This window comes from Neomonachus schauinslandi, chromosome 5 (assembly GCF_002201575.2).
Source record: "Neomonachus schauinslandi chromosome 5, ASM220157v2, whole genome shotgun sequence".
In the NCBI taxonomy this organism is placed as follows: Eukaryota; Metazoa; Chordata; class Mammalia; order Carnivora; family Phocidae; genus Neomonachus; species Neomonachus schauinslandi.
The window spans coordinates 61242160-61267508 of NC_058407.1; the positions used below are offsets into that span (position 1 = coordinate 61242160).

Below are 25349 nucleotides of genomic sequence, written 5' to 3' on the forward strand. Positions count from 1 at the left end.
CACCCTGGGAATGCACAGTCTCTCAGATCAGTGAGGGGCCTCCCAGACCCCCAGTCTACTTGCCCCGCCACCCCCTCAGTGCTGAGGTGACACGCCCACCGCTCCTCTGAGGGCAAAGCAGAGGTGTGCCCCCCATCGCCGTTCCCCGACCCGGCTCCCTTCCCAGAGGGTCTGGCACGCAGTCGATACTTAGTAAATGTCTGCTAACCTGAAGGTAGTTGGGGAAGAAAGTGGCTGAGCAGCTTCTATCAAAAAGGGAGGGAAGGGAGACTCAATGGAGGTGTCAGTCATGCGCTTGAAGAGTAAGTCCTAACTGCAGTAAGAAGGAAACTGGAGAGTCAGCCTGGGTTCCCAGTCAGGGGAAATTCCTACACTGACCCTAGGGTCTCAGAGAGCAATGATTTTCCCTCCTGCTCCCCACCCCTGCCCCCGTCAGACCCACACCCTCTACGCAAACCGCACCGATCTGACACTGGAGCAGGTACCCACTACAGAGGGGGAGAGAAGATGCCACTGCTGGTGGCCACGCCCCCCGGGCCACGGGGGACAGTGGCACTGAAGTCCCCACAGACCACGCCGCCCTGGGAACGGCTCACACCTGTGGAAGGAGACACTGAGTCAGAATTCTCTTCCATCCCCGACGTGACATGACCCAGAATTTTTTGGAACCAATGATTTGCTTTCTTCACATTCGGCACGACCAGCAACATGAATCTTTACAACTCCAGGCAAATCCAAACCCATTGCCAACTGTTTCTGGAAGGAGTGTGTTTAGCCAACGGGATACCTAACTCTACTTGAACCAGACTAATGTTGAGATGTGTTTATACAATCTGAGCAAAAACTGATGGTCACGGTGGAGGAATCATCTAGAAATACGGTTGCTGCAAGGATGAGAAGAACGGATAGACACTTAGCCCAGGGACTGCGTACATGTTGGATTATTAAAGATAAAGATTTAAGAGTTGCCTGCAGTGGCCCAAATGATCAGAATAAACATCTCATGTTTCTTATCAAAACATTGTGCCATTTGAGGAGTATTCTTTGTGTAACTGAAAGACTTGGGCTATTTTTGCAGAACCAATTAGGGGGGCAGAACTTGCCACCATCACTAGCTTAGGTTTCACACATGTTCCAGGTGGACCCGCGTAGGGGCCAAATATTTTGGACCACCCATTTGTGCAGATCCCAGAGACCTCAGCCCCTTTATCCCCCACACAGTGCCCCACAGAGTCACCCATTAGATGCAACCCAGTATTAACACTCAAAAGAACGATGCCCATGATATACACCCAACTTACAGATATTGACGGAGCACACGCCTTCACACAAGCTGCAGGGGAGAGAGAGAGAGCAAACATTCAGAACGGAGTTCCTCTGCTCCTGCTCGATCGGGCCTATTCTGCTCCATCCTGAGTGAGGGGAGCAGAGCTGAGGGGCTGGCGGCATGCTGCCTACCCACTGCAGAGAGCATCAGCATTGCCCCTGCTCCCAGGGATCCCAAAAGGACAGGGGAATGTTAAGATTGCAGGACCCAAAGGGCCACTTTGTGCCTTGTTTGCTTCTCGGCCATGGAAGGTTGGTGTACTGAAAGGTGGACATGGGTTACAGTGGGGGTTATCCTCCTTGTCCCCTGGCTGGAAATTCCAGCACAGCCCAATAGAGGATGGGATCAGCCACTGCCTAACTGGGCACCTCTAGGTAGGAAAATGCTTGCCTCTCATTCTAATCGATCCATGCTACCCCAGATATCCACATGACTTGATAATGCAGAGGGAGGCAGGAGGGTATGGTGGTTAAGAGTCTGGACTCTGGAGCCAAGCCTCCTGGGCACAAATCTGGCTGAGCCACTTACTAGCTGGGTGACCTTGGACAAGTCACCTAGGCTTTCCGTGCCTCAGTCTCCTCATTTCTGAAACGAGGATGATCATACCCACCTTCCAGGATTGTGGTAAGCTCTACGTTGCCAAGTGCCTACAAATAGAGCCTGGCACACAGTAAATGCACTGTGTTTGCTATTAACATTAGAAACATTTCGTCGATGGTGGGATATTTATATCACTGCAGTGGGCCCCCTCCTCCCTCACACCCACCTGAACTTTCAGTTCTATGTCTCCCTCTTTGTTAACCCCCAGCTTCAAACCTTACCCTCCAGGAAAGCTCTAGTCTGATTCCTTCTGCCTGATGCAGAGCACCTCTACGCACTACAGCTTTTCCGTGAGGATCTATGCTTTGGGCTCACTTTCCTGCCACGTGAATCTGACTCTACCACAGCCTTGGAACTGTGCCCTTCCAGAAGATTCTAGCCATCATCCTGCCTGTGGAGTCACAATGCTAGCAGCAGCTGTCTCCAAGTTGAGTGATGATGGCTGCTTTAATTTTCTTATTTTCTGCAATGAGAATTACTAGAGTAATCCAATTGAACTTATTAAGTGCCAAGAAGGGAAGATCTGTTAGAAGGTCAATGGCCACAATATGCAAGATGCCATACACTAAACCATCTTTTAAAATCTCATGTGTTGGGGTGCCTGGGTGGCTCAGTCGTTAAACGTCTGCCTTCTGCTCAGGTCATGATCCCGGGGTCCTGGGATCAAGCCCCGCATCGGGCTCCCTGCTCCGCGGGAAGCCTGCTTCTCCCTCTCCCACTCCCCCTGCTGTGTTCCCTCTCTCGCTGTCTCTGTCAAATAAATAAATTAAATCTTTAAAAAATGAAATAAAATCTCATGTGTTGGAGACAGTGCCTCATTCATTATATGGTGGAGTTATTAATACGCTAATGATGATGATGATTACAATGAAAGTAAGTTTCACGGCGCAAATGCCCAGTGCCTCACTGAATGTAGATGAGCAGGTTGAGGCTAAGTGTACAAAGGAGGAGGTAGACTCTGGTGGCCTGAGGACATGGACAGAAAAGTTTACCTGCTTTGGTCAAGCACAGCACAAATCCAGCAGCATGGCCGGCTGCCGTGGGTGCCACAAACGTCAGATTTCTAAAGCTAACCTGGTTAATAAGGAGCCTCTCCACAGTACAGCCCTGCCTGGCCACCCTGGATAGACAGATTCTTACTCTGATTGTAACCTGCTCCTGCTTGTGCTTACTATGCACATTAACTCACTTAATCCTTGCAATAGCCTAAAGTGGTGGGTTTTATGATTACCTGTTTCACAGATTAGGAGGCTGAGGCATAAGGTTTCAGAGTTGGAAGTGGTAGAGCTGGGATTTGAGCCCAGGTGGTTTGGCTCCCAGCCTGTGATCTTAACCTTTATATTCTACTCCCCCCAGTCTGGCCTGCTCCTCCGTGACGGAACCCAGCTAGGAGGCAGTAATGATGCGGCCACCTCTAGGCTAGGGGCCCCGCCACTACCCCAGGTACAAATCCACATTGCTCCTTCCCTTGCTGACTTCACTGCCCCGGTTCTTGGCTCAAACTGTCAGCACAGCCTGATGTCTCCTGTCCCTTTCCCACCCCCTCAGCTCTTCTACCTCCTCCTCTGAGAAGCCCCCAACAGCCTCCCTGGGACACTAACCCTGGTCACCTGGAGGATGGATTTATGTCCAGCCCTGTCTTTCCCTGCTAAGCAAGGACGCTGAGCTGCTCATCTCCATTTGCTGGTCCTGAACATGGAACTACGGGGCTCCTTGACTGTGCACTCCAAATCAAATGGCCTTTAACAAATCTTCTGAATGATTCCAGCTTTTGCAACCCATTGAGATGTGATTGCAGAAACATCCTTTCAGCCAACAGGGTAAAGCAGTTGTCTTGGAACAAGCTTGAGGTGCCGCCAGAGGGGCAGTGTAGGAGGGCAAGGATCACTGGAACCCTAACCAGGAGATTGGTGTAATGTAAGCATAGCCACTACCTAGCTGTGACCTTGAACAAGTTCCTTCCCCTCTCTAGGCCTCAGTTTCCCTGTCTGAAAATGGGGAAATGGTTGGACTCCATGATTTCTAGAGTCTTTCTGGAGTCCTTCCTGGTTTGAATGCTCTCTGCCTGGAGGATTACAGTCGAGCGAGGCAGTCTTCAAGCCCTGAGTGGGGATGGGAAGTGACCCCGAGCCCCGTCCTCACCGGCTCTCCTCGCCCTCCAGCAGCTTGCGGTAAGTGGCGATCTCCACATCCAGGCCCAGCTTGGAGTTCATCATCTCCTGGTACTCCTTGAGCAGGCAGGCCATGTCCTGCTTGGCCTTCTGCAGGGCCTCCTCCAGCCCCGCCAGCTTGCACTTGGCATCACTGAGGGCCGCCTCGCCCTGCTGTTCTGCCTCTGCCACGGCACCCTCCAGCTTGTAGCGCTGTCAGGGAGGAGAGGAAGAAAGGAGTTTGAGGGGGGTGCAGGCTGTGGGAACGCTGGTGGGTCCCCCATGGCCTCGGTCAACCCCATTCAAAATGGTCAACTTGCAAATAAACTAAGCAGGGATATAATGGCCCTTTGGAGCTTTCTTCCTCCATTTTTGTACCACTTTATTGTAAAACCCAAGTGCCTGGTGAGCCATTAGAGGCAGGGAATGTTAGCACTGGGACAGGGCTGGTAATAAGTAGTGATATTATCTTACGTTTGTTTACTGTTGTTAGTTTACAAGGCACTTTCACAGATGCTACCTTATTCGCCTCCGGTTACTCTATGAGCTTGTGAGAACAGGCATGGTTATTCCCATTATGCAGATGAAGAAAATGAGACTCAGAGAAGCTGTGACTTGCCCTAAGCTACCAGTAATTAGTGCCAAGCCCAGGTTTTCATAGGCCACTATAAGGGGTTCCATTCTCTGACCCACTGAGATCAGCATACTGGAAGGATTCCCCACGTAAACACCCAACATACTAACTGTAGCTCCTCCCTTCTGCCCCATTTAAAGCAGAAGGAACTCCTACAACTCAATAGCAAAAACAAAACCCTTAATAATCTGATTTTCAAAATGGGCTAAGAACTTAAAGAGACATTTCTCCGAAGAAGACATATAAATGGCCCACAGGTACATGCGAAGATACTCAGCATCACTCATCTCCAAGGAAATGAAAATCAACACCACAATGAGAATCACCTCACACCTGCCTGGTTGGCTATTATCAAAAAAAAAACAAGCTAAGTGTTAGCGAGGATGTAGAAAATTGAACCGCTTGCAAACTGTTGGTGGGAATACAAAATGGTGCAGCTGCTATGGAAAACAGTGTGGAGGGTCCTCAAAAAATTAAAAATAGAACTACCCTATGATCTGGCAATCCCACTTCTGAGTATTTATCCAAAAAAATTAAAATCAGGATCTCAAAGAGATATTAACACTCCCATGTTCATTGCAGCACTATTCACCACAGCCAAGACACGGAAACAACCTAAGTGTCTATCTACAGATGAACAGATAAAGAAAACGTGGTATAAACATACACTGGAATGCTATTCAGACTTTAAAAAAAAAAAAGGAAATTCTGCAATATACCACAACATGGATGAATCTTGAATACATTATGCTAAGTGTAATAAGCCAGATACAGAAAGACAAACTACCTGAGTCCACTTATATGAAATACCTAAAATAGTCAAATTTTAAAAAACTTTAAATTAAAATAAAAGAGTCAAATTTATAGAATCAAACAGTGGGACACTGGCTGCCAGGGGCGGAAGGAGGGAAAATACGGAGTTACTAATCAATGGTCATAAAGTCTCAGTTAAGTAAGATGAATAAGCTCTAGAGACCCACTGTACCACACTGTCAACAATCATGTATTGTACCCTTAAAAAATGCATTATGAGGGTAGATCTCATATTAACAGTTCTTACCACAATGAAATAAATATTTTTAAAAGCGTATTAGCATGCAAGCAAGGATAACTTCCAATCTTCTCTAATTTCACTTCCAGGACCATTCCCATATTTTATCACCTCAGCTATGAATAGCAATGAATTAATTGCGATACATCTTACACAGTGTTTGAGAACCACGACACAGAAGGGAGAAGAGAGAAATTGAGCCACAGGTATGTGAGAACGCAGGATTAGGACAGAGGTCGTATCACAAACCAGTGGATAAGGAATGGATTACATGATGTATTTTCTTACTATCTGTAGAAACAAATTAGCTTAAACCTTACTCTTTGTATATACAAAAAATAAAGTTTAGACAGGTTAAAGACCTAAATGTGAAAGGTAAAACTATAAAACTAGTTGAAGACAAGAATGCAAAAGGATACCTCTATGACCTCAAACCTTCATAAGTATAAACCATTAAGGGAAGAGCTGATGGGTGTGGCCACACCCAGGTTAAAGATTTCTGTTCAGGAAAGCAAACAGACCAGTGACAGCCTGAGAGGAGATGAACTACAACATGCAGAACTGACAAAGGATTATGATCTAGACAGAATGGACAAAGAACTGCTGCAAATAGTTGAGAAAAAAGACAGGAATCACAATACAAAAATGGGCAGATAGGAATAGGCAGTGCTTAGAATGGGAAATGCAGATGAGTAAGTAAGCCTATGAGGAGACATTCGACATCACTAGTTAACCAGAGAAATGAAAATTTAAAAAACAACTTGTTGCTGGTTCACACCTACTAAAGCCACACGTATTGGAGTCTGATAATAGTGAGTTTAAGCAGAAGCCCCCACCTGTCTATGGTGGGACTGTGTGCCGGCACAGAGTTCTGAGGGTTCTTACGGGAAGTAATTCAGAGAATATCCTACAACTCAACATTTCCACTTCTTGCTTTATACCTTCAAGACATCTCTCATGTAGATGTACATGGAAACATGTATACGTGTGTAAAAATATATAAAAAATGTTCACTATACAACTGGTTGTAGTAGCAAAGACTTGGAGGCAAACGGAGTGGCCATCCATAGGGGAATGGACAGGAAACTCTGGCTTATGAATATTAATGCATTCGATAGCATAGAAAAGATGAAACAGATCATTTAGAGCAACCTGCATGGATTTCAAAGACTTTGAACTGGCTATGGGAAGAATCAGATGAGAGTTATGGCGTAATGTCATTATGTAAATTTAAAACACCAAGAAGTTTATATAAATTTATTTTAAAGGATACATATGTATGTATGTGTGTATGTAAATATATGTATGGAAGAGGGACGTATATTAGCTGCATGAGAATGAGTCTGGGGATGGAGGAGAATGGAATAAAGATGAAGGAAAGAACACGCTGAATTGCAGAGATGCGCAGACGGTGGTCGTGTGCACTTTGAATAGAGTGGCATGGGATCAGTTCAGGTCTGTGCACCTCAAGTCCAACCAGAGAGGCAGGGAGAGAGACAGCAGGACATAACCTGCCCTAGACCACGTTATCTAAGGTATGTTAGAAGGAGAGAAGCAGTGAAGGGATAGGAAGGGAAATAACAGCAGAATTCAGAGAAGGTAGACAGACCTATCCTCCCCCTAAAATGTTTTGTGCAAACTTCAGGTGCAAGTGGTTAAAATCTAAGCCTCTCCAAAGATAGCAGCTGCCCATCCAGGTAGGAGGAGAGCAGAGAGCAGATCAGAAGCAGCAGGTACACTGGCTGAGGTCTCAGCGCCCCCTGACCTGCTGCTTGGCATTCTCCATTTCCGCCGTCAGCCTCTGGATCAGGCGGTTCAGCTCGTTGAGCTCATCCTTGGTTCTGCGGAGGTCCTCACCCTGCTGGCTCACTGTGGCTTTCATCTCCTCGCACTGTGGGTTGGGGGACCAACATTGAGAAACAGCCAGTGGTTGTGACATTGTTGGAGGGGGTGCTGGGTTGTCACTGGAGAGCCAGCCCACTGTTCTTCGGCCACGGTCCCACTTCCTACACCTGCTCTGCTTGGGCCTATGCGGTAGCCCCTCTCAGTGCATGGGCACCTGTCCCAGGGAAGCTCCGGGTTCCGGCTATGCTCCCTGCCCAATGGGCAGCCCAGCCCTCCAGTTCACCTTGGTTTGGTACCAGGACTCAGCCTCGGCCCGGCTGCGGCTGGCAACATCGTCATACTGAGCCTTGATCTCGGCCACAATCGAGTCCATGTTGAGTTCCCGGCTATTGTCCATCTTGACCACCACCGAGGTGTCCGAGATTTGTGACTGAAGAAGGTAGATTTCCTGTAGGAGACAGCAACCAGTGCCCTCAGCTCCAAATCCCTCTCTGATTCCCATCACTATAGGTAGAAAACAGTCCCCACCTGTAGCTTCAGGAAATAAACTGCAAAATTTCAGAGGGGAATTTTAAGAGAAAAGGGCTGGAATTTGGACCATGGCCTCAAGGCAGTGAGTAAGGTGGAATTCCATTAAAGCCTGGATCAACAGAGGCAGATTTCTAGTGATAGAGACAAAGGGGATCACTCCACCTGGGGCCCCAACAATCCAGATCAGCTCTAGCTATCTGTATAAGTGTAATCAACCAGATAACGGACAGATTCAGATTCCTGGCTTTTCTAATTAAGTTTTCACACTACCGGAATTAATAAGAAATTATTATCTCTATATATCCATACCTATATTCTCAAATCTCCACTTCATGTTGTCCTGTGTAGACAGGCAATGAATCCTAGTCTTTCAAATCATTTTAAAGGAAGGACATCACCCATTTCCATTTTGCAAGGAGGCCTGAGCAAGAGAAAATCTCCTCTGGTCACAGAAGGAGAGGTGTTTAGGCCCTAGAAGAGTTAGGGATGGACAACCCTCTCTAGAGCCAAGGGCCCAAGACAAGCCACAACCCAAAAAGCCTCCACCCTCTCCTCCCTCACTTGCTCTTCTGGAGATGGGAAGATACTCACCTCCTCGTAGAGGGCCTGCAGGAAACCCATCTCCTCCCTCAGCGCCTCCACATTCGCCTCCAAGTCAGCCTTGCGCAGGTAGGCACAGTCTATGTCCTGGTGAACACACACGAGGAAAGGATAACAGGGTCACTCAGTGCCCCTGGACCTCTGTACTCTATAGGGGGCCCCAAGGCCATGTTCTGGCCCACTCTTCTCTATCACAGAAACATCCGTGGGACCACCTAGGAATAGGGGGTGAAGAGAAGTCTGACCCCTTACAGACTTTTTTCTGATTCCTCCAGAACTGGAGATCTTTCTGAAGTGGGTGGCCTAAAATCACAGCCTGAAATGGCAGACTGCTACCCCTGAGCCAGACTGGCCCATGGAGCGTGACCATGTGGTGGCCCCAGAGCCATGAGCGCACGCCCCAGCAGGTCGTCCTTGGCACACAGGTCAGGCACCACCCAAGTAGCTGACTCTCAGGCGTGAGACCTCATGGTGCTGCTGTCTGGCTCTCTGTAGACTCCCTGCTTAACTCCCGTGGCCACTTGTAAATCAATGTCACTCTCATAGGGACATTGCTGACTAACTGGCCTCCATCTGTCAGTGGACTCGAGTGCCTGGCCACTACGACTAGACTGACACATCTTGGCGAGTCTCAGAGGCCCCCAGCATCCAAAATTTCATTCCTCCCACGTGGGAAGAGTCACTCACCTTCTTCAGCACCACAAACTCATTCTCAGCTGTGGTCCTGAGGGCCACCTCCTCTTCATACCTGAGGAGAGACACACAGGTGGAGAGGCCCTTGAGAAGGGGGCTTTGGACCGGCCAGAGAGCCCTAGGTTTTCAAGACAACTTGGTTCTATCCTTCACTTGCTGCGTGCCTTGGGAGAAGAGGCTTGGCCTCTTTGGACTTCTATTTTTCAGTCCCAAAGAACCCACCAAAAGGACACTGGTCATGGAGCTCAAGTCCCTGGTTTCTGATCTAAGCTTGAACTAAAGTTGCTGCAAAACTCAGGCAAGTCATTGAATCTCTCTGCATCTTGGGTTAAATTGCCTGGTGTGCAGGAAGTTTCTCTGGACATATTTGTGGGATGAATGAAAGACAGACGCTCCACGGAGCGGGGGGGGTCTTTCAACCCGAAAATTGTACAAAACATAAAGCTCCATGAAGCCATCCCCGTGACGTTCTCTTCCCCTCCCCCAACATCCAAGGACTTGACATCCTGGAAGCACCCCCTGTGCCCAGACTGCTGGGGAACATTTCCACCCCCCTCCTCAACAACCCTGCACATTCTCTTACTCCCGCGCATGAGGTCATTCCTGCAGCGGCCCTGCCCATCCGGCGGGAGAACCAGAGTTCTCACAGTACACTTCCCACAACTTTTTAATGACAGAGTAATTTGGGCTGCTATAAACACTGAGCTGTGTAATTACTGGCCCTCACACCTCCTACACTGGGAGACAGACCTTGCCACCTGCAAACAGAATTGTGTCGGCATTTGCATCCCCTCAAGGAAAGCGTAAGCCCATCGCTGGGCCCATCTGGATGGGAAAACCTGATCTTCCAAGATCAGAACTCCAGTTACTTCCAGTTAGTATTACCAGGACTGATTATGTCAGAATCGCCCTTCTCTCTGTCCATATCTACCAGGTAAAGAGGAGCAAATTAGCAGTGACCTGGTGAGTTTAAACTAGATAATGGCCAAACCAAACAAGTCAGGTTAAAACCAAAGATTTACATGGGCCTTTGAATTGCAGTGCCTTGCAGAACAAGAGCCTGGCGATTTATCTACAGAGTAAATAAAAGAATTATCCGAACTCATCAGATACCTTGAATGGCATCAGCCGGATCATCTTCGAGATATCTCCCCAGGGACCTTTCCTTTCCGCCCATCCTAGCACTGACTGCTCCCAAGTTCTTCCCTCCAGCCCAGTGATCTCTACCCTCCTGTTTCATCGTTCCTCTCTCTCGATCTCCCCAGGATGCAGCGCACAAGAGCTGGGAGCCGAGACCAGATGGAGCAGGCTGAGAAAACAGAACCACCTGAGCAGTAGCCTGGAATGACCCTGACCTTCAGTGATCTCTGCCTCCTGGAGAGTTGGACGGACCCAGCCAAGACCTGCCCCACACCCATAACTACCCCCTGGCCAGGCCACACTCACTTCTTCTTGTAGCCCTCCATCACTTCCTGCACGTGGTTGAGCTCCGAGGCCAGCCTCCCGCTGTCGGCCTCCACGCACTTGGCCTCCCGCCTCAGCGTCTCAAGGTAGCCTTGGAATAGGGGCTCCAGGTTGCTCTCACAGCACTTGCGGTTCTGGTAGAACTGCCACTTGGTCTCCAGCAGCTTGTTCTGCTGCTCCAGGAAGCGCACCTGCCGCCCAGAGGGGAGGGAAAAGACTCAGGAGGAGCCCAGAGAGGTGCACAGGATCCCAGAGCCTTCTCTGCCCTTGGGGAGGGCCCCTGGCCTGCAGCAGCTTGACCTCCCTGCAAAGGCCAAATCATTTGGCAAAGCCTGAAAGTGCAGGTCACAAATGTTCCCCCAGTCGTGTTCCCTCACCCTATCCCCACCTTCCCGTAGAGCACACTATTTGTGATGTGTTTATTCTGCAGGAATGAAATAACATCTATCCTACAAAAACACCCCAGGCCATGGGGGGGTGCAAAAGTGGCCCCCCAAAGATGGTCACATCCTAATCCTTGGAACCTGGGAATAGGTTACGTTACATGGCAAAAGGGACCCTGCAGGTGGAATTTAGCTCATGGTGCTGAAGATCTGGAATTATCCAGATGGCCCCAAAGGATCAAATGGGCCCTTTAAAGTGGATGAGGAAGGCAGAAGAGCGGAGAGGGGCACAGAAGGAGGAGGTGGAGGAGAGACTCAGAACCTGACATGGTCTCTACCACGATCACCGGCTTTGGAGGTAGAGGGAGAAAGGGCCTGAGTCTAGGAATGCCAGTAGCCTCTAGAAACTGAGAACAAGCTCCGGCAGCAAGCCAGCAAGGGAAGAGGGACCTCAGTCCTACAATCTCACGGAACTCAATTCTGCCAAAAGCCTGCATGTCCCTGAAAACAGGCCTCCCCTAGGGCGGACACCTTGAAGTTGGCCTCATGAGATAATAAATTTGTGTTGTTTTAAGCCACTCAGCTTTGGGCATTTTTATGGCAGTGATTTAAAAATGCACCCACCATACTCTCCCTCCCTCTGATCCTGGGGCATGAGAGCCCAGCTCGGGGGCCCTGAACCGGAAGTTAGGAGACCTCCCACTGCCTGACCCTGCCACTAACCAGGCCCCAGTGCCTCCTTCTCTCTGAGCCTCACGATAAACTGATGCAGCAGCAGAACCTCACCAAGTGTACACGGGCAGGCCCCAGGCTCTTTCTACCCAGCGGGCAGGTTTTATTTGGCCAGCAAACTGTTTTACAGAAATCAAATTCATAGCCAACATTTAGTAATTGAGTAATTTCAGGCAAGAATCTGGATCTCTGTGACCTTGACAAACCAGAGGCTCAGGCAATGCCGGGCCTGGGTCTGGTGGTGAATCCCAGCAGCTGCCCCTCCAGCAGGCATGCGTCTCAGCTTGGCTTCATTCGGGTCCTGCCAGGCCCCATGCCCTTGTCAGCCCTGCGCTAGGTGATCTCCTCCCAAGCCCTAACCTTCTGGGAGCACAAGCCTGGTAGAAAGCAGCCCTCAATTGCCCACCATTGTGGGAAAAGAAACCAAACCCTAATTAACCAAAGGCATCTGCCCTGGGTGGCCCCATGCAGGCCCACTCTCGGGCTTGCCCACTATGCCGGCTTAAACCCATCTGGCCAATACACTTTGCACACCCAGAGTGTGATTCCGAGGAGGTGGGGGTGCTGCCGGCCACCCCAGGGGAGAGAAAGCCAGCCTGGGGCGGCAGTCTGAGTCTTTCTCCTCAGACCGGAACCGACTGCTCACAACAGAGGCTGCATAGCTGGGTGCTGCCCAGAAGGCTGCGTGCAAAGGTCTTGCACGCTCAGGGCCCTCACTGTGCTTTCGAGCAAATTAGACAAAGGGACCACTCCAGGCAGACGCAGGCTCCTGCTGGGGCGCACAGCCGGGTGAACAGAGCATGGGCTGGATTTCAAACACACCCCCCACACACACACTTGGTGCATGTCCTTGTGAAATTAACAGCTTGCACGATGTGCTGATGGCAGGGAAGAGCCAGCAGCATGTTAAGAATAGATGTATGGCACCGTCGCTTGCAGAGATGCCTATTCCTGATGGTGGCATTTGTCTGAGAGCAAAGCTCCCACGCACCGTCACCCTGTGTGCATCCAAAGTCCCTGGGTGTAGATATGCACACCATTCTGCCCTGGAGATGAGCCTTTCCTCCCCTGGACTTCAGTGGCTGTCCTCCCTCAGAGAGGCTCTCAGGGGGCACCACTGAGTCAGAGAAAACCAGAGCTCTGCATCCAACCAGAAGGTGGGCTCAGAGACTGCAACATCAGCAAAGTACAATTCAACAGCCCCTCTTGGGCTTTCCCCTGGAGTTTCTCGAGTCACTGTCTTTAATCTGTGTCAGTATTGGGTGGGGAGGGCGCCCCCAGCGGAAGTCCTGGGAACTCACACTCTGTCCCCAGAGGAAGGAGCAGGAGAGGAGCTTCTGGCCCCTCCTCATCCTGGTTCCCCTCTCCACCCTGGGGATGGTGGCATCTCCTCTAGGAGTGGGGTCAGACACCAGCCTAGCAGACATGCCCATTCCCCTGCCCCTGCCACTGTGTGGTGGCTGAGATCCAGAAGATGGGGCCATGGACACGCTCTCAGCTCTTGCTGGGCAGGGAAGAAGAGCAATCAACGCCCTGTTCTGTCTGGTGGCTTCACACCCATTACTGATTGCATTTGATTCTGCTGGTAACACCTGAAAACCAAGAGCCCAATTCAGTCATGTTCTCAAGGCCACGTGCTGATGAGTAGCAGGCCTGGGACTCAGAGAACATGAACCCAGCTCGTCACTGGTTTCCAAGTCCCTTGCCCGTTCCTGTGCCACAGCCCCAGGGAGCAGCCTGCAGACCCACCTTGTCGATGAAGGCAGCGAACTTATTGTTCAGGCACTTGATCTGCTCCTTCTCCTCGTGCTTCACGCACTGAGCATTGGGGTCGATCTCCAGGTTGAGGGGCGTGAGGAGGCTCTCGTTGACCGACACGCTGGTGATGCAGGGCGGGCTGGGCCCGCAGAGGCCCCCTACCCGGTAGCCGAAGCTGCCCCCGCTGCGCAGGGGCCATCCACAACTCACCGCCGTGCGTGGGGACCCCAAGGCATACAGGCTCTGGCTGCCAAAGCCCCCAAGGTGCCTGTAGCCAGGCCCCCCAGGAGTGCCCCTGCGGGAGCTTAGGGCACCAGCGCAGCTGCGGGCTGAGGGCTTGGGCAGGACCTCAGAGCAGGAGCTGAAGTTCCTGACCCCGATGCCAGAGCCGAAGTGGTAGGAACGGCTCGCCATGTCTTGGCCGTGCAGGACAGTGCGGGCAAGGTGGAGAGGCCCGAAGCGTGCAGGTCTCAAGCTGGAGACCTGTAAGTGCCCCTGCTTTTTATGGGGCAGATGACAGGCCTCCCAACAACATAAAAGGCAGGAGAAAGTTATTAATGCCATTTATGAGCGTGGGAATCTCCCACTAGGCAGACCAAGAAGCAAAGCTGTAACTTGTCTCCTTTAATAAGCATGTGGAAGAGACCCCGCGTCACAATAAACCTGTCCCCTGGTGCCTTTTCGGTCCCACAGGCCTAGACAAGGCTCTTCAGCCCCTAATTCACCTCCCACCCTGTGAATCCACCTGCCATCATTATCCCACACGGGCAAGTGGGGGCTTGGGCCGGCCCATCCCTGAGATGCCAAGGGTCCCGTGTCCCATAAGGTCGACGGGCCCGTCCTCCCAGGCAGATTACACATTTCCCTCCGTGAGGCCACAAGGATGCCTGGCTCATCTTTCCAGGGTGAGCACATGCAGAGTGAACTCTTCCAGCCTCCCCTGTTACTGCGTCTCCTACATTCTGTCTCAGAGTCGAGTCACTGGGGATGGTACAGACCCCTTGGTGCAGAAAGCACGCCTTATCTACTTTCGTAGCCTTCACGGCAACCAACACATATTAGGTCTGCAGGAACCATTGCTGGAATTGAACAGACTGGGCACAGGAAGGAAGGGTCAGTATCTGGAGAGCGTCTTCATCTGGGCCACAAATACTGATTGACCCCTCCACTGTGTGCCATGCCCAGGAGCTGTCCCCCCGAGGAGGTGCCTTCATTCACAGGCAAGTGCTGAGGTCCCACCGGAACAAGGCCCTAATCTAGATGCCGAGGGAAACAGAGCTGGGCAGAGCTTGCCCTTGAAGAACCTGGGTCCCCTGGGGACACCAGACAGGGGCAGGAAAGATCCATGGCAAGAGAGAGAAAGACGAATGATCAGGTAAAGGGGATGTTCTTGGCTTTCCCAGGAGGGCCACTCATGGCAGGTGAAATGTCGCAAAGGAGGTGAGACCTGAGGCAGGGCCTAGAAGATGACGGGACGTGGCAGAGAGAATAGAAGCGGGGGTACCAGGAGAGCCAGTGAGCAGGCCTGGAAGCCAGAGAGATTGCCTAGTTCCTGAGATCCTCTGCCAAACCAAGCTCTCGGCCAGGGCGCCTCACCCTCAGCCTCCCACCCTGATGTCACACCCCGGAAGGGCAGGATGGAGATGGGCCCCGGGGGGGAAAACCACTGCCTGCAGCCCCGACTATAATGATGCCTAAGCCTCCAGCAATCCAGTCCTCTGAGTAGAGCTGTCATTACAGAGAATCTCTGCCTATGAAGACAAGAACCAGGAATGGTCTTCCAGAAGTCCCTCTTGGGGGAACAGGCTTGGGGAGGGGGCATAAGAAAGAGCCACAGAGAACAAGAGAGAATGGGGAGGGTCTTTCTGCTCTCTCTCTCTCTCTCTCTCATGCACGCACACACACCTCACAGCAGGAGGACACAGAGGACAGAATCGCACTCTATGTGGGGAGCACAAAGATGGATGCAGAGGGAGCAGGACCTGCCCCAGGAGCACCGGTCTGAGAAGAGGCCCCTGTTCCCACACCTGGAGGACAGAGCTCCGAGGCTGAACCAAGTCACAGGATGGGCTGGGGAGACACCCCATCAACTGACTCCCTGCAGGGCCAACTTGCCCCAGCCTTTTGCTCCCGTGGCCACAGAAGCACAAATCCCACACTAACCCTAACTGGCAGGAAGGGGAGTTGGGTGAAGCTGAGAGATCCCCTCCATGGTGGGCAGGCAGAAAAAGAGAAGCAAAACAGAAACCGGAACTCAAAACCGATGCTCTGGAAGGGCCTGCCTCATGCTGGGCTCTATTTTTTTCTTTTTCTTCATTCAACAGGTACTTACTGAGTACTTACTATGTGCAGGGCGCCCTTCCATGAGCTTGGGATACATCAGGAAATAAGACACACAGAGGTGGAATGGGCTCCCATTCCAGTGGGCGAGATCGACAATAAACTTAGGAAATGAGTCGATTATATATTTGATGGTGATACGTGTGTTAAGAAGAAGAAATAGAACAAGGAAGGGGGACTCAGGAGAAGTGGGAGGAAGATGGGGTTCAATTTTAAACAGGGTGGTCTGCGTCGGCTGCCCCGAGAAGGGGACGTGGAGCAAAGGTTTTGAGGAGGTAAGGGAATGAGTCAGTGCACAAGCCTGAGGTGGGGACAGGTCGGGTCTGAGTGAGGAGGCCCATGTGGTTTGAGCAGAGAGAGTGAGAGGGGGCCCCAAGTATGGTGAGTTCAGGGGGATACAGAAAGGGAGGGGAGAGCACCAGTGGTCCCTGTGGGACCCAGCCTGTTCCTCACTGTGCCCTACTGCTTACCTGTGTGTGCCTGAGCTGCTTCCGGTCCCAAACATTGCATGGGGAAAATAAAAGCAAACCTACTTCAGTGCCTTTGGAATTGAAATTATGTGACCCACCTTCACACCGGGTCACTCCAGAGCCTGCAGGAACTCATGGCAGAAGGCTTCCCCACTGTCCAGGACGGGCAGCATCTCTGGTGACCCAGGCATGGTGTCACCTCCGGAGCGGTTCCTGCTGCCTTCTCTAAGGGGGTCTCACACGGATATTCCCCAAGACGGAGAACTGGGTTAGGCTCGTTCATCAGCACCCCATTCAGAGCACCCCTGTTGGGCAGGTTCTCATCAAGGCTGCCTCGCTCCCCAATATCCGGACTGGCCCTGGGTACCTTTGGCTCAAATATAAATGTCTGGCCTAATCTCGCTAATCTTGTGGCCAGGGTCACAGGGCACAAAGACAAGCACCTGGGACCTCTTACCCCGGAAGGGCCTACGTTCTGGGCAGGCAGAACTTGCAGGCTTACTAACTGCATCCCTGTATTCTGGTATCGTAAAGAACGTTAACGGTGTAAAAAGAAAACAATGTAATGGCTCTAGGCAGACGGGGGCATCGAGCGGGCTGGGGGAGCTGATAGGGAAGAGGACTTTATCACTGACATTGTTTAGAACTGCTCCTGCTAGGTGATCATAAAAACAAGCTGATTTTTAGTCAGTTTTATTGTTGTTTTTAAATTCTCTACCAAAAAAAGGCACTCCTATGGCCTCCACCCAGGGCGGACCCATCCCACTGTACCCCCACCCCTTCCCATACATCAATGAATGGCTCAAATACAGCCGAAGGTTATTCCCTGCTCATGGAACACTGCTGAGGGTGCAGATTAGTTACTCAGGGACCAAGGTTCCGATAAATGCTCTGATCCCCTACCCCGCTTAGCATATGTAGAGCTAGCCTCTAGGATGCTAGATGAATCACCAAAGGAAAACTGGGGATCTCTTGTTATGGGGCCTGGAGAGTGGGGGGGTGTACTACATGGTCTTTCTGGTTTGGGTCCAGCTTAAGGACACTGGTTTTTCTTACTGATATCACCAACATTATGAGGGTGTCCAAAAAAAAATCCAGAAGGGAGGATCTCGGCTTGAATCTTCTGCTATGCCCAGCTCCTGAAGGAGAGTTGGCAGTTCCTGGTCAGATTCTTCAGCTGGAAAACCACCAGTGCTGGGCGTGTAGGGAGACCCCTGGAAACAGAGAACACAGCTATAGAGGGAACGCTGCTCACAGCCAGCCCAGGCTGCCCTGCCTCCATCCGTCTTTGGCCGCAAGCCTTTCCCGAGCACCTGTATGCATCTGGCAAGGGTATCATAACCACACTAACTGATGCTCTAGGGACTAGGGGGTGGGGGAGCAAGGTGCCACTGAATACCCATCTCTCCCTCCCCCACCCCGCCCCATCTGTGAGTCCCTGGCCCAGCACATCTGCTCATCCATTCGTTCAGCAATTGCTTATCAAGCGCCTGAGGGTCATGCATTGCGCTAGATGCTGGTGACACCGAGCTGGGCAAAAGCCAGGCCCTGCCCTCCAGTGGCTCACAGCCTACTGGTCACAGTGGGAAACCCAACATCTATGGAACAGTGTGGTGACAGACATGTGCAAAGATGCCAAACTCCTTTTAAAGGAAATGGCCCCTGAACCAAGTCTGGAGGTGCCCCAAACCAGGGGACAGTGTGTGCAAAGGTATGGAGGGACACCCAGCTGGCTGAGTATGGCTGGAGGGCAGGGCCTCCCCTGCGGAGTGATGAGGAGGGAGGCAGGAAGGAGCACGGGCAGGGCCCAGGAGTTTCCCCTCATCCTGTCAGCAGCAGAGAGTTTCATCTGTCTTAGAGGGGCAGGCGGGTAGGGTTACTCGGTGATGGATGGATGGGTGGGTGGGAGGAAGTTGACTGGATGTACAATTGGATCAACTAAGAAGCAGGGCGAAGAACAGATTGTGAGAACATGATAAAAGGCAGCAAATCCAGCTGGCAAACTATCACGGGAAACAAGATGAGAAATAACACGGCCTGAGCTAAGACCGTGTTGGAGGGGATGGAGAAGAAATGGAAGGACCACGAGGTGTCAGCAGGGCTTGGCAGTTGGTTGGATGTGGGATAAGCAAAACACAAGATGGAATAGCCAAGAGCAAGGCAACTGCCCTTCCTTGAGCCCTACCACCCCCCACTCAGCCCTGTATCAAGATGCCCAATCACAGACCTGCCTGAGCGTGCGGAGAAAATTAACTGAGACAGTCGCGCAGAGCACTTAGCACACTGAACACTCAGCCAGTGGTCACTCTTGCTCTTCATCCCCCTTGGGGTCCCAAGCCAGTGTGTACTAGAAAATAGCACAGCCCATGGGGCCCGTCAGCGTGGGGACAGACTGTCCCGCATGTCACACTGTGTCCGCTGGGCAGCACAAACTTGGAGTCGTTGTGCAGGTCACATTAAATATGGGTGTGAATCCACATCGGGCTCCGTGAAGCGCTACCCCAAGGGTGCGGTCGCTATCCAGCGGGCAGCTGTGAACCTGAGACAGGGACATATCAAGGACAGAGGGCCAGCCTCACGGCCAGGAGGGGGCTTCCCCTTGAGCTGGCCATGGGGCACGAGAATAGGAGGGGCTGTTCCTATAACCCTGAGCCCCTGAGTCAGCTTCACATCACGTTTGATGCACTTTTACTGCAGCAGGAATGTCAGTAACAGTCTCGAGAAATATTTCCGTACACGCAGAAGTTTGGGGTCAAACTTCAAGTATTTTAAAATTTTTTTAAAGATTTTATTTATTTATTTATTTATTTGAGAGAGAGAGACAGTGAGAGAGGGAACACAAGCAGGGGAAGTGGGAGAGGGAGAAGCAGGCTTCCCGCGGAGCAGGGAGCCTGATGTGGGGCTCGATCCCAGGACCCCGGGATCATGACCTGAGCCAAAGGCAGACGCTTAATGACTGGGCCACCCAGGCGCCCCTCAAGTATTTAAAATTTTACTAAGAGTAACACCTCTTTCCCTCCTGATTCCAGATCAGCAGAAGTTTCCTGCCCCTGGATTAGATCCCTGCTTCTAAGATGCTCTCAGGCTAAGTGAGGGAAGAGGACAGACAGCCCAGTGTAGAATAAGAACCTGGAAGAGGACAAGAAGGGCAGGGATGTGGTTATACCCAGGCGGGGGGGGGGGGCAGGAGCAGGATTTCTGGGGCGTGAGGTCATCAGAAGAGCATGTGCATCATCAAGGAAGATGGGAGGGGGATTTGGGGAGAACAGATTTGGGTCTCCTGCATCTAACAGGGGAGGGAGACACCAGCTCTTCTGATTTCCAGGGTGAAGTAGCCTCTAAAAAGCTATGAGGCAGATGTACAATAAACTAAGATATTCATTGTGGTGAATGGAAATCCAGCGGATTTTTCTGGTGGTCCCAGAATGGCAGCCAAGTCCCAAAGCTAAGCACAAAAGGGCATCAGTCCTCCAAGTTCTAAGAAGTTACACACTGGACCCAGCCACCACCTCGCATGGTCACCAGCTTTGGTGGGAGGAGCGCTGAGATGGAAGGGTCTGCCTTGCCAGCATCCAGCAGCAGGGAAGACAACATGTGGCCAAACGTCACAAGACAGCACCATGTGGGGGGGACATTGCAGGAACCAACCCTTGAACAAAACGGGCACGCCAAGCCACCACCCCCATGGTGGCCATGGAGCTCCCCGCCCCCACCAGCTGTCACCTAGGCAGAGCCCTGCTTGATGGTGCCCCCTCTGACACAACACATGTTGGAAATCTCCAAAAAGAAGGAGATGATGAAAAGACCATGCCCCACGAACCAAGCCATGAGAGCCATATACACGCGAGCCAGGGCTAGGGGCAGGTGGTTTAGGGGCAGAGAGAGAGAGAAGAGGTTTGAGCAGACTTTAAAACTGAAATTGTAGCGTGAATTCAGAATGTCTTCACTTCTGGAATAAGATGATTCTAATAATCAGAAGTGGTTGTAAACTATGAAAAATGTAGCCAAGATGTCCATTCCAGTAACTGCAGCTGGGTCATAAACCACCCTGAAACTTAGCAGCTTTAAAAATGCAAGAATCTTCAGTCCGGGCAGTGCTCCGCAGGGACGGCTCGTTTTTCTGTCCCAAGGAGCTCCTGAACTGTCAGGCGTCACCTATAGACACACGGTGTCCAGAGCAGTGGCCGCTCCAGCCCTCTGCAGCTCAGACCGCCTAAGCGGGAGACGGAGCAGTCTGAGCCCCCTCACCGCTTCCAGAGCCCCCTCACAGTGCTGGCCAAGACACACCCGGGGGTGTTAGGGCTGCCGGGGTTCTGAGACCCAGCCCTGTGAGGGGTCTTGAAGGAGGGGAGGTTGTCTGTCTTGGAGTGGAGGGAAGAGCGAAGGGCACGTGTGAAGCAGCTGTACCCACAGGCACCAAGTAAGGCTGCCAGGGGACAGGGCTGATGTCACGGGGTGCCCAAAGACGGCAGTCAGTGACGGGGGACTCAGCTTTGGGCTCTATTTAAGGGCCATTCCCAGGGCTTCCCCAGGCGGTCCACGGGACAGGGAGGCAGCTACCTGCCTGGAGGGAGCAGTGGGACAGAGTGCCCTCCAGAATCCTCCAACTCAGGCAGCTCAGAGGCCTTGCCAGAGAGGGACTTTCAGGAGACAGACAGGAAGAAAACTTGGCCCACAAACACTTATAATTACCCCTTTCCTGTCTTCTTCCAGGGGATCACCCAGCAGCATCACACCTGCATGACGTGCAACCCGCTTCACAAACCGAAGCCCTGAGCTCTGAGGCTCAGAGAAGCCCGTGGGGCTGCGTGAGTCACCCCTCTGCTGCAGAGGCGCCTCAGAAAAGACACCCCCGGACTGCTAGAATTGCCACGCTGTTCCACTGGAGGGCACCCGAGCCTGGCTGCAGAAAGCACCTCAAGCCACCATGTGGAAAGCCCTTTTCCTCCAGGAAGCCTTCCCAGGTTGATTGACACAAAGTGTGGCTTCGCTGGCTCTTCCCTGCCTGGATTTTTCACTCTCCCAGCAGCTTCCCTGCGAGTGCTTAGCTCACCATGCTGTACCCTCCCTGGGCGGCCAGCAGCCACCACCCACGGCGTGTTAACTTCCTAACAGATCTGGGTACCAGGCTTCCCTCCTGCAATTTATCGTATGCCTTGACAGTCTTAGCTCCTAAAAATCTGCTTCCAAGACACCTCTACCCGGTCACTCACACAGCCCCACGGGCTTCTCTGAGCCTCAGAGCTCAGGGCTTCGGTTTGTGAAGCGGGTTGCACGTCATGCAGGTGTGATGCTGCTGGGTGATCCCCTGGAAGAAGACAGGAAAGGGGTAATTATAAGTGTTTGTGGGCCAAGTTTTCTTCCTGTCTGTCTCCTGAAAGTCCCTCTCTGGCAAGGCCTCTGAGCTACCTGAGTTGGAGCATCTGAAGGCTCCTCAGCCCCGCCCCAGCGGGCCCAGCGAAGCCCCTATAGCTCATCTCCTAGGCCCTTCCCACTTTGTTAATTGTATCTTCAGTTTTTCTTTTCCACTTCTTGGGCAGAGAGGTGAGTCTGTCACATGCTCCAGTTCTTGGCACAGTGTCCTCAGGAGCCCATAGAAGCTACTCTCTGTTTTGCTCCTCTGTTCCCTTCGTTTCGTACCCCTCTCGCCCCTCCCCCAGCACAAGCAATGCGTGTGATGTCCTCACATATGCGCTCACGCCTGGAAAGGACACAGCAGTGTTTGGGGAATGTCTGTTTTATCTCCCGACACGGTATGGTGTCCACAGGTTCTCACTCGACACTATGTCGTCTATACGTACGACATCGGCTCTGTGCCTTCTAACTGCCTTGATTTGCGTTCACCTTCTTCTCCCTGTCTCCGTCTAGTCTGTCACCTGGCTTGCCCCAGCTTCCTCCTGCTGCACACAACGCCACCAGGAATTGTCTCCTCCTTGCAGGAGAATGGCTTTCAGGAGAGGAGCTGGGGCTCACAGGGTTTCCACCCGCCTAAATACACTGCATAACGCTGTGCTGCATCCCAGAACACCTTCCCACCCCCCCCCCCCCCCCCGTGCACGGGACCCCACCCTCCCTCCCACCCCGTGAACGGGACCCCACCTTCCCATCCCCCGTGGAAGGGGTCCCCATCCCCCCAGCTGCTCACCCACAGTCGGTAGCACCCACGGTCTGATCTTCGCCATTCCGATGATAGAAAGACACCTCACAGTTCTAGTCTGCAGCTTCTAAGAACTGGTGGGACTCATCCCCACCTCACGTGCTTGTCGGCCACTTGGTCTTTCCGTTGGCAGAGCTGGCTGTGCAGACTTCAGCTAGCTTTCCTCTGGGTCTCCTGCAATTCTCTTGCTGTGCTATAGGAGTTCCTCGCATATGGTAGACGTTGCGCTTTTCCCAGGCTGTCGACTGTCTGTTCCTGTTTTCTCTTTCAGTGAACTGAAATTCTTCATTTTGATGTGTTCGTGTCAATCCATTTTCTTTTTTACCTTGTGGTTTTGGCTTGTGGCATTTGCTTGAGAATTCTTTCCCCGGCCCTAAGTTACAAGGAAGTTCTCTCACACATTCTTCTGTTTGCGTTATAGTTTTATGGTTCCTGTCCAGGCCTTCTGTTCGTCGGGGGATCTCCCATGGGATATGGTACAGACTGGACTCCAGCTCTCCACTTTTCATGCAGTGAGTCTGCTTTTACCAATCTCGCCAACTGAATAAATGGCCCTTTGCTTGTTGTCACGACCTTTATCAAATACCAAATTTACCTTTCATTAAAGGGGCTGTTTTGAGCTCTCTATCCTGTTCCAGGGGCCCAGTTACTCGTCCCTGTGTAAGTACTACACTTTTTTATTACTGTGGCTCTCTGATCCTCAGATATTCTCTTCGATTACCTTTCTCACAACGGACTTTATGATAAGTGGATTTTATTTTTTCATATAAATTTTAGACTGACTTTATCAAGTCCCTCAAAAGAAACCCAGCTCAAATTTTTATTGGGTTTGCCTTGTACTTATAAATTAACTTAGAGGGAATTTGTATCTTCGGAAGATCAGGTCAAATTATTCCTGAATATGATATAATTCCACTTAATCAGATGTTCTTGTATGTTTTTCTCATAATAGAGTCTTACATTGCTCTCCACAAGGATCTTGTGAATACTTTGTTGTTATACCGTAAATACTTCATTGTTTTTATCACTCTTGGGAATGGTATCTTCATTTTTCTGTTTCTTTTCTAAGTGATTGTCACCGATCCAGAAAAACACTTGGGATTGCTGTAGGTTGACCTTGTAACCGGCTGCTCATCTCATCTTGTTATTTCGATAGCATATCAGTTGATTTTGTTTGGTCTCCTATGTAGCTGTGCAAACAATAGTTCTTGTCTCATACTAATGCATATTTATCTTCTGAGCCAGGAATTCTAGTATGTTAGACAATAGGCATCCTTGTCCTTCTCCCGGCTTTATGAGAGTGTACCCGAAGCTCATCCTTTAGATGGGACACCCCCCAAGCTCCCTCAGTGCTCATCCTCTGCCCTTTGAACATTCCTGGGTTCTTCTGCCGTCCTCGGCCTGGTGCTGCCTCCACCTTTCTGACTTCCCCCAAGCCCTTTCCGTCTTTCAAAGCCCAGCTCAAGGCTGGCCTTTCCCATAGTCCCCCAGGTTGCACCGGCTCACAGAGAGCTCCTGCTAGCCCCCAAGACAAGACACACTCTGTCCATTGACAGTTCTTCATGAACTGCCCTGAAAAGCTACTCTACTATCCATTGGACTCTGATCTACCTGACTAAGCAGTCAGCTCCCTGAGGACAGGGATGTCTATTAAACTCCTCTTTATACCCGGAGGTACAGAGTACTTGCGTAGTAAATGGTTCTGGAGCCCACGAAGCTGCCACATTTCATCAGCTCCAGCTCACAGGCTTGTGTGCTGTGAGTTCAAGGCCAGAAGGCACAGCTAGAGGCAAGAAGGTTGGAGAAGAAAGGCAAGCAAAGGCCCAGGGGATGCCCCACCCCGGGGAGGAGGCCGGCGTGCACTCAGCCTCAGCCTCCCCTGTGCTTTCACATCCCCCACCTCGCTGCATCTTCATGGGGCCCCAGGAGGCTGATATTTCAATGCTCGCTTTGCAGATGACAAGACAAGTTGAGCAGAAATGAACTAACTTGTCACACAGCTAGTGGATGTCATTTGCGTCCACACTTCCTGACTCCCAAGTCCTACTAGTTCACGGAAGCAGCCTCCCCACAGAAATAACACTTCCACAGCCAGGCAAGCAACAGCCAGGCACAACCCAGGCCAGGTTAGTCCCCCTGGACCCACAAATCCCACCTCCAGGAATTTGTTAAAGAAATTAGTGGAGATATCTTACAAACTTTCATCACGGAGTTGTTTATCAAAACTCCATTAAGAAGGGACAGGGGCACCCAAGTGGCTCAGTCCATTGAGTATCCAACTCTTGACTCTGGGTGTCGGCTCAGGTCATGATCTCAGGGTCCTGGGATCAAGCCCCACGTCGAACTCCACGCTCAGTGGGGAGTCTGCCTGAGGATTCTCTCTCTCCATCTCCCTCCTCTCGTGCTCGCTCTCTCTCTATATAAAATAAATAAATCTTTTTAAAAATCCATTAAGAAGGGACAAAAATTAAAAGGCCCATCAATATGAAGGCAAAAAGAAATGGCAAGAGCATCAGTGGGTCAGCAGCGTGGTGGACAGGCAGGTGCCCACCAGAAAACCACCATTATGAATAAGGCCAAGTGGCACTTGCAACCCCAGGGAGGTAGGCAGGAA

General features: G+C 51.4%; 1 protein-coding gene across 1 annotated transcript; it reads right to left on the bottom strand.

Moving 5' to 3' along the window:
- Window positions 1-488: 488 nt before the first annotated feature.
- On the bottom strand, window positions 489-14182 carry LOC110577406 (keratin, type II cuticular Hb5-like). The gene is made up of 9 exons (XM_021686735.1): window positions 13760-14182; window positions 10878-11086; window positions 9426-9486; window positions 8730-8825; window positions 7891-8055; window positions 7528-7653; window positions 4070-4290; window positions 1302-1333; window positions 489-598 (listed from the first exon to the last, which is right to left on the bottom strand). The coding sequence occupies exons 1-9, from the start codon at window positions 14180-14182 to the stop codon at window positions 489-491; spliced, it is 1443 nt and encodes a 480-aa protein (XP_021542410.1).
- Between the last annotated feature and the right edge of the window lie 11167 nt (window positions 14183-25349).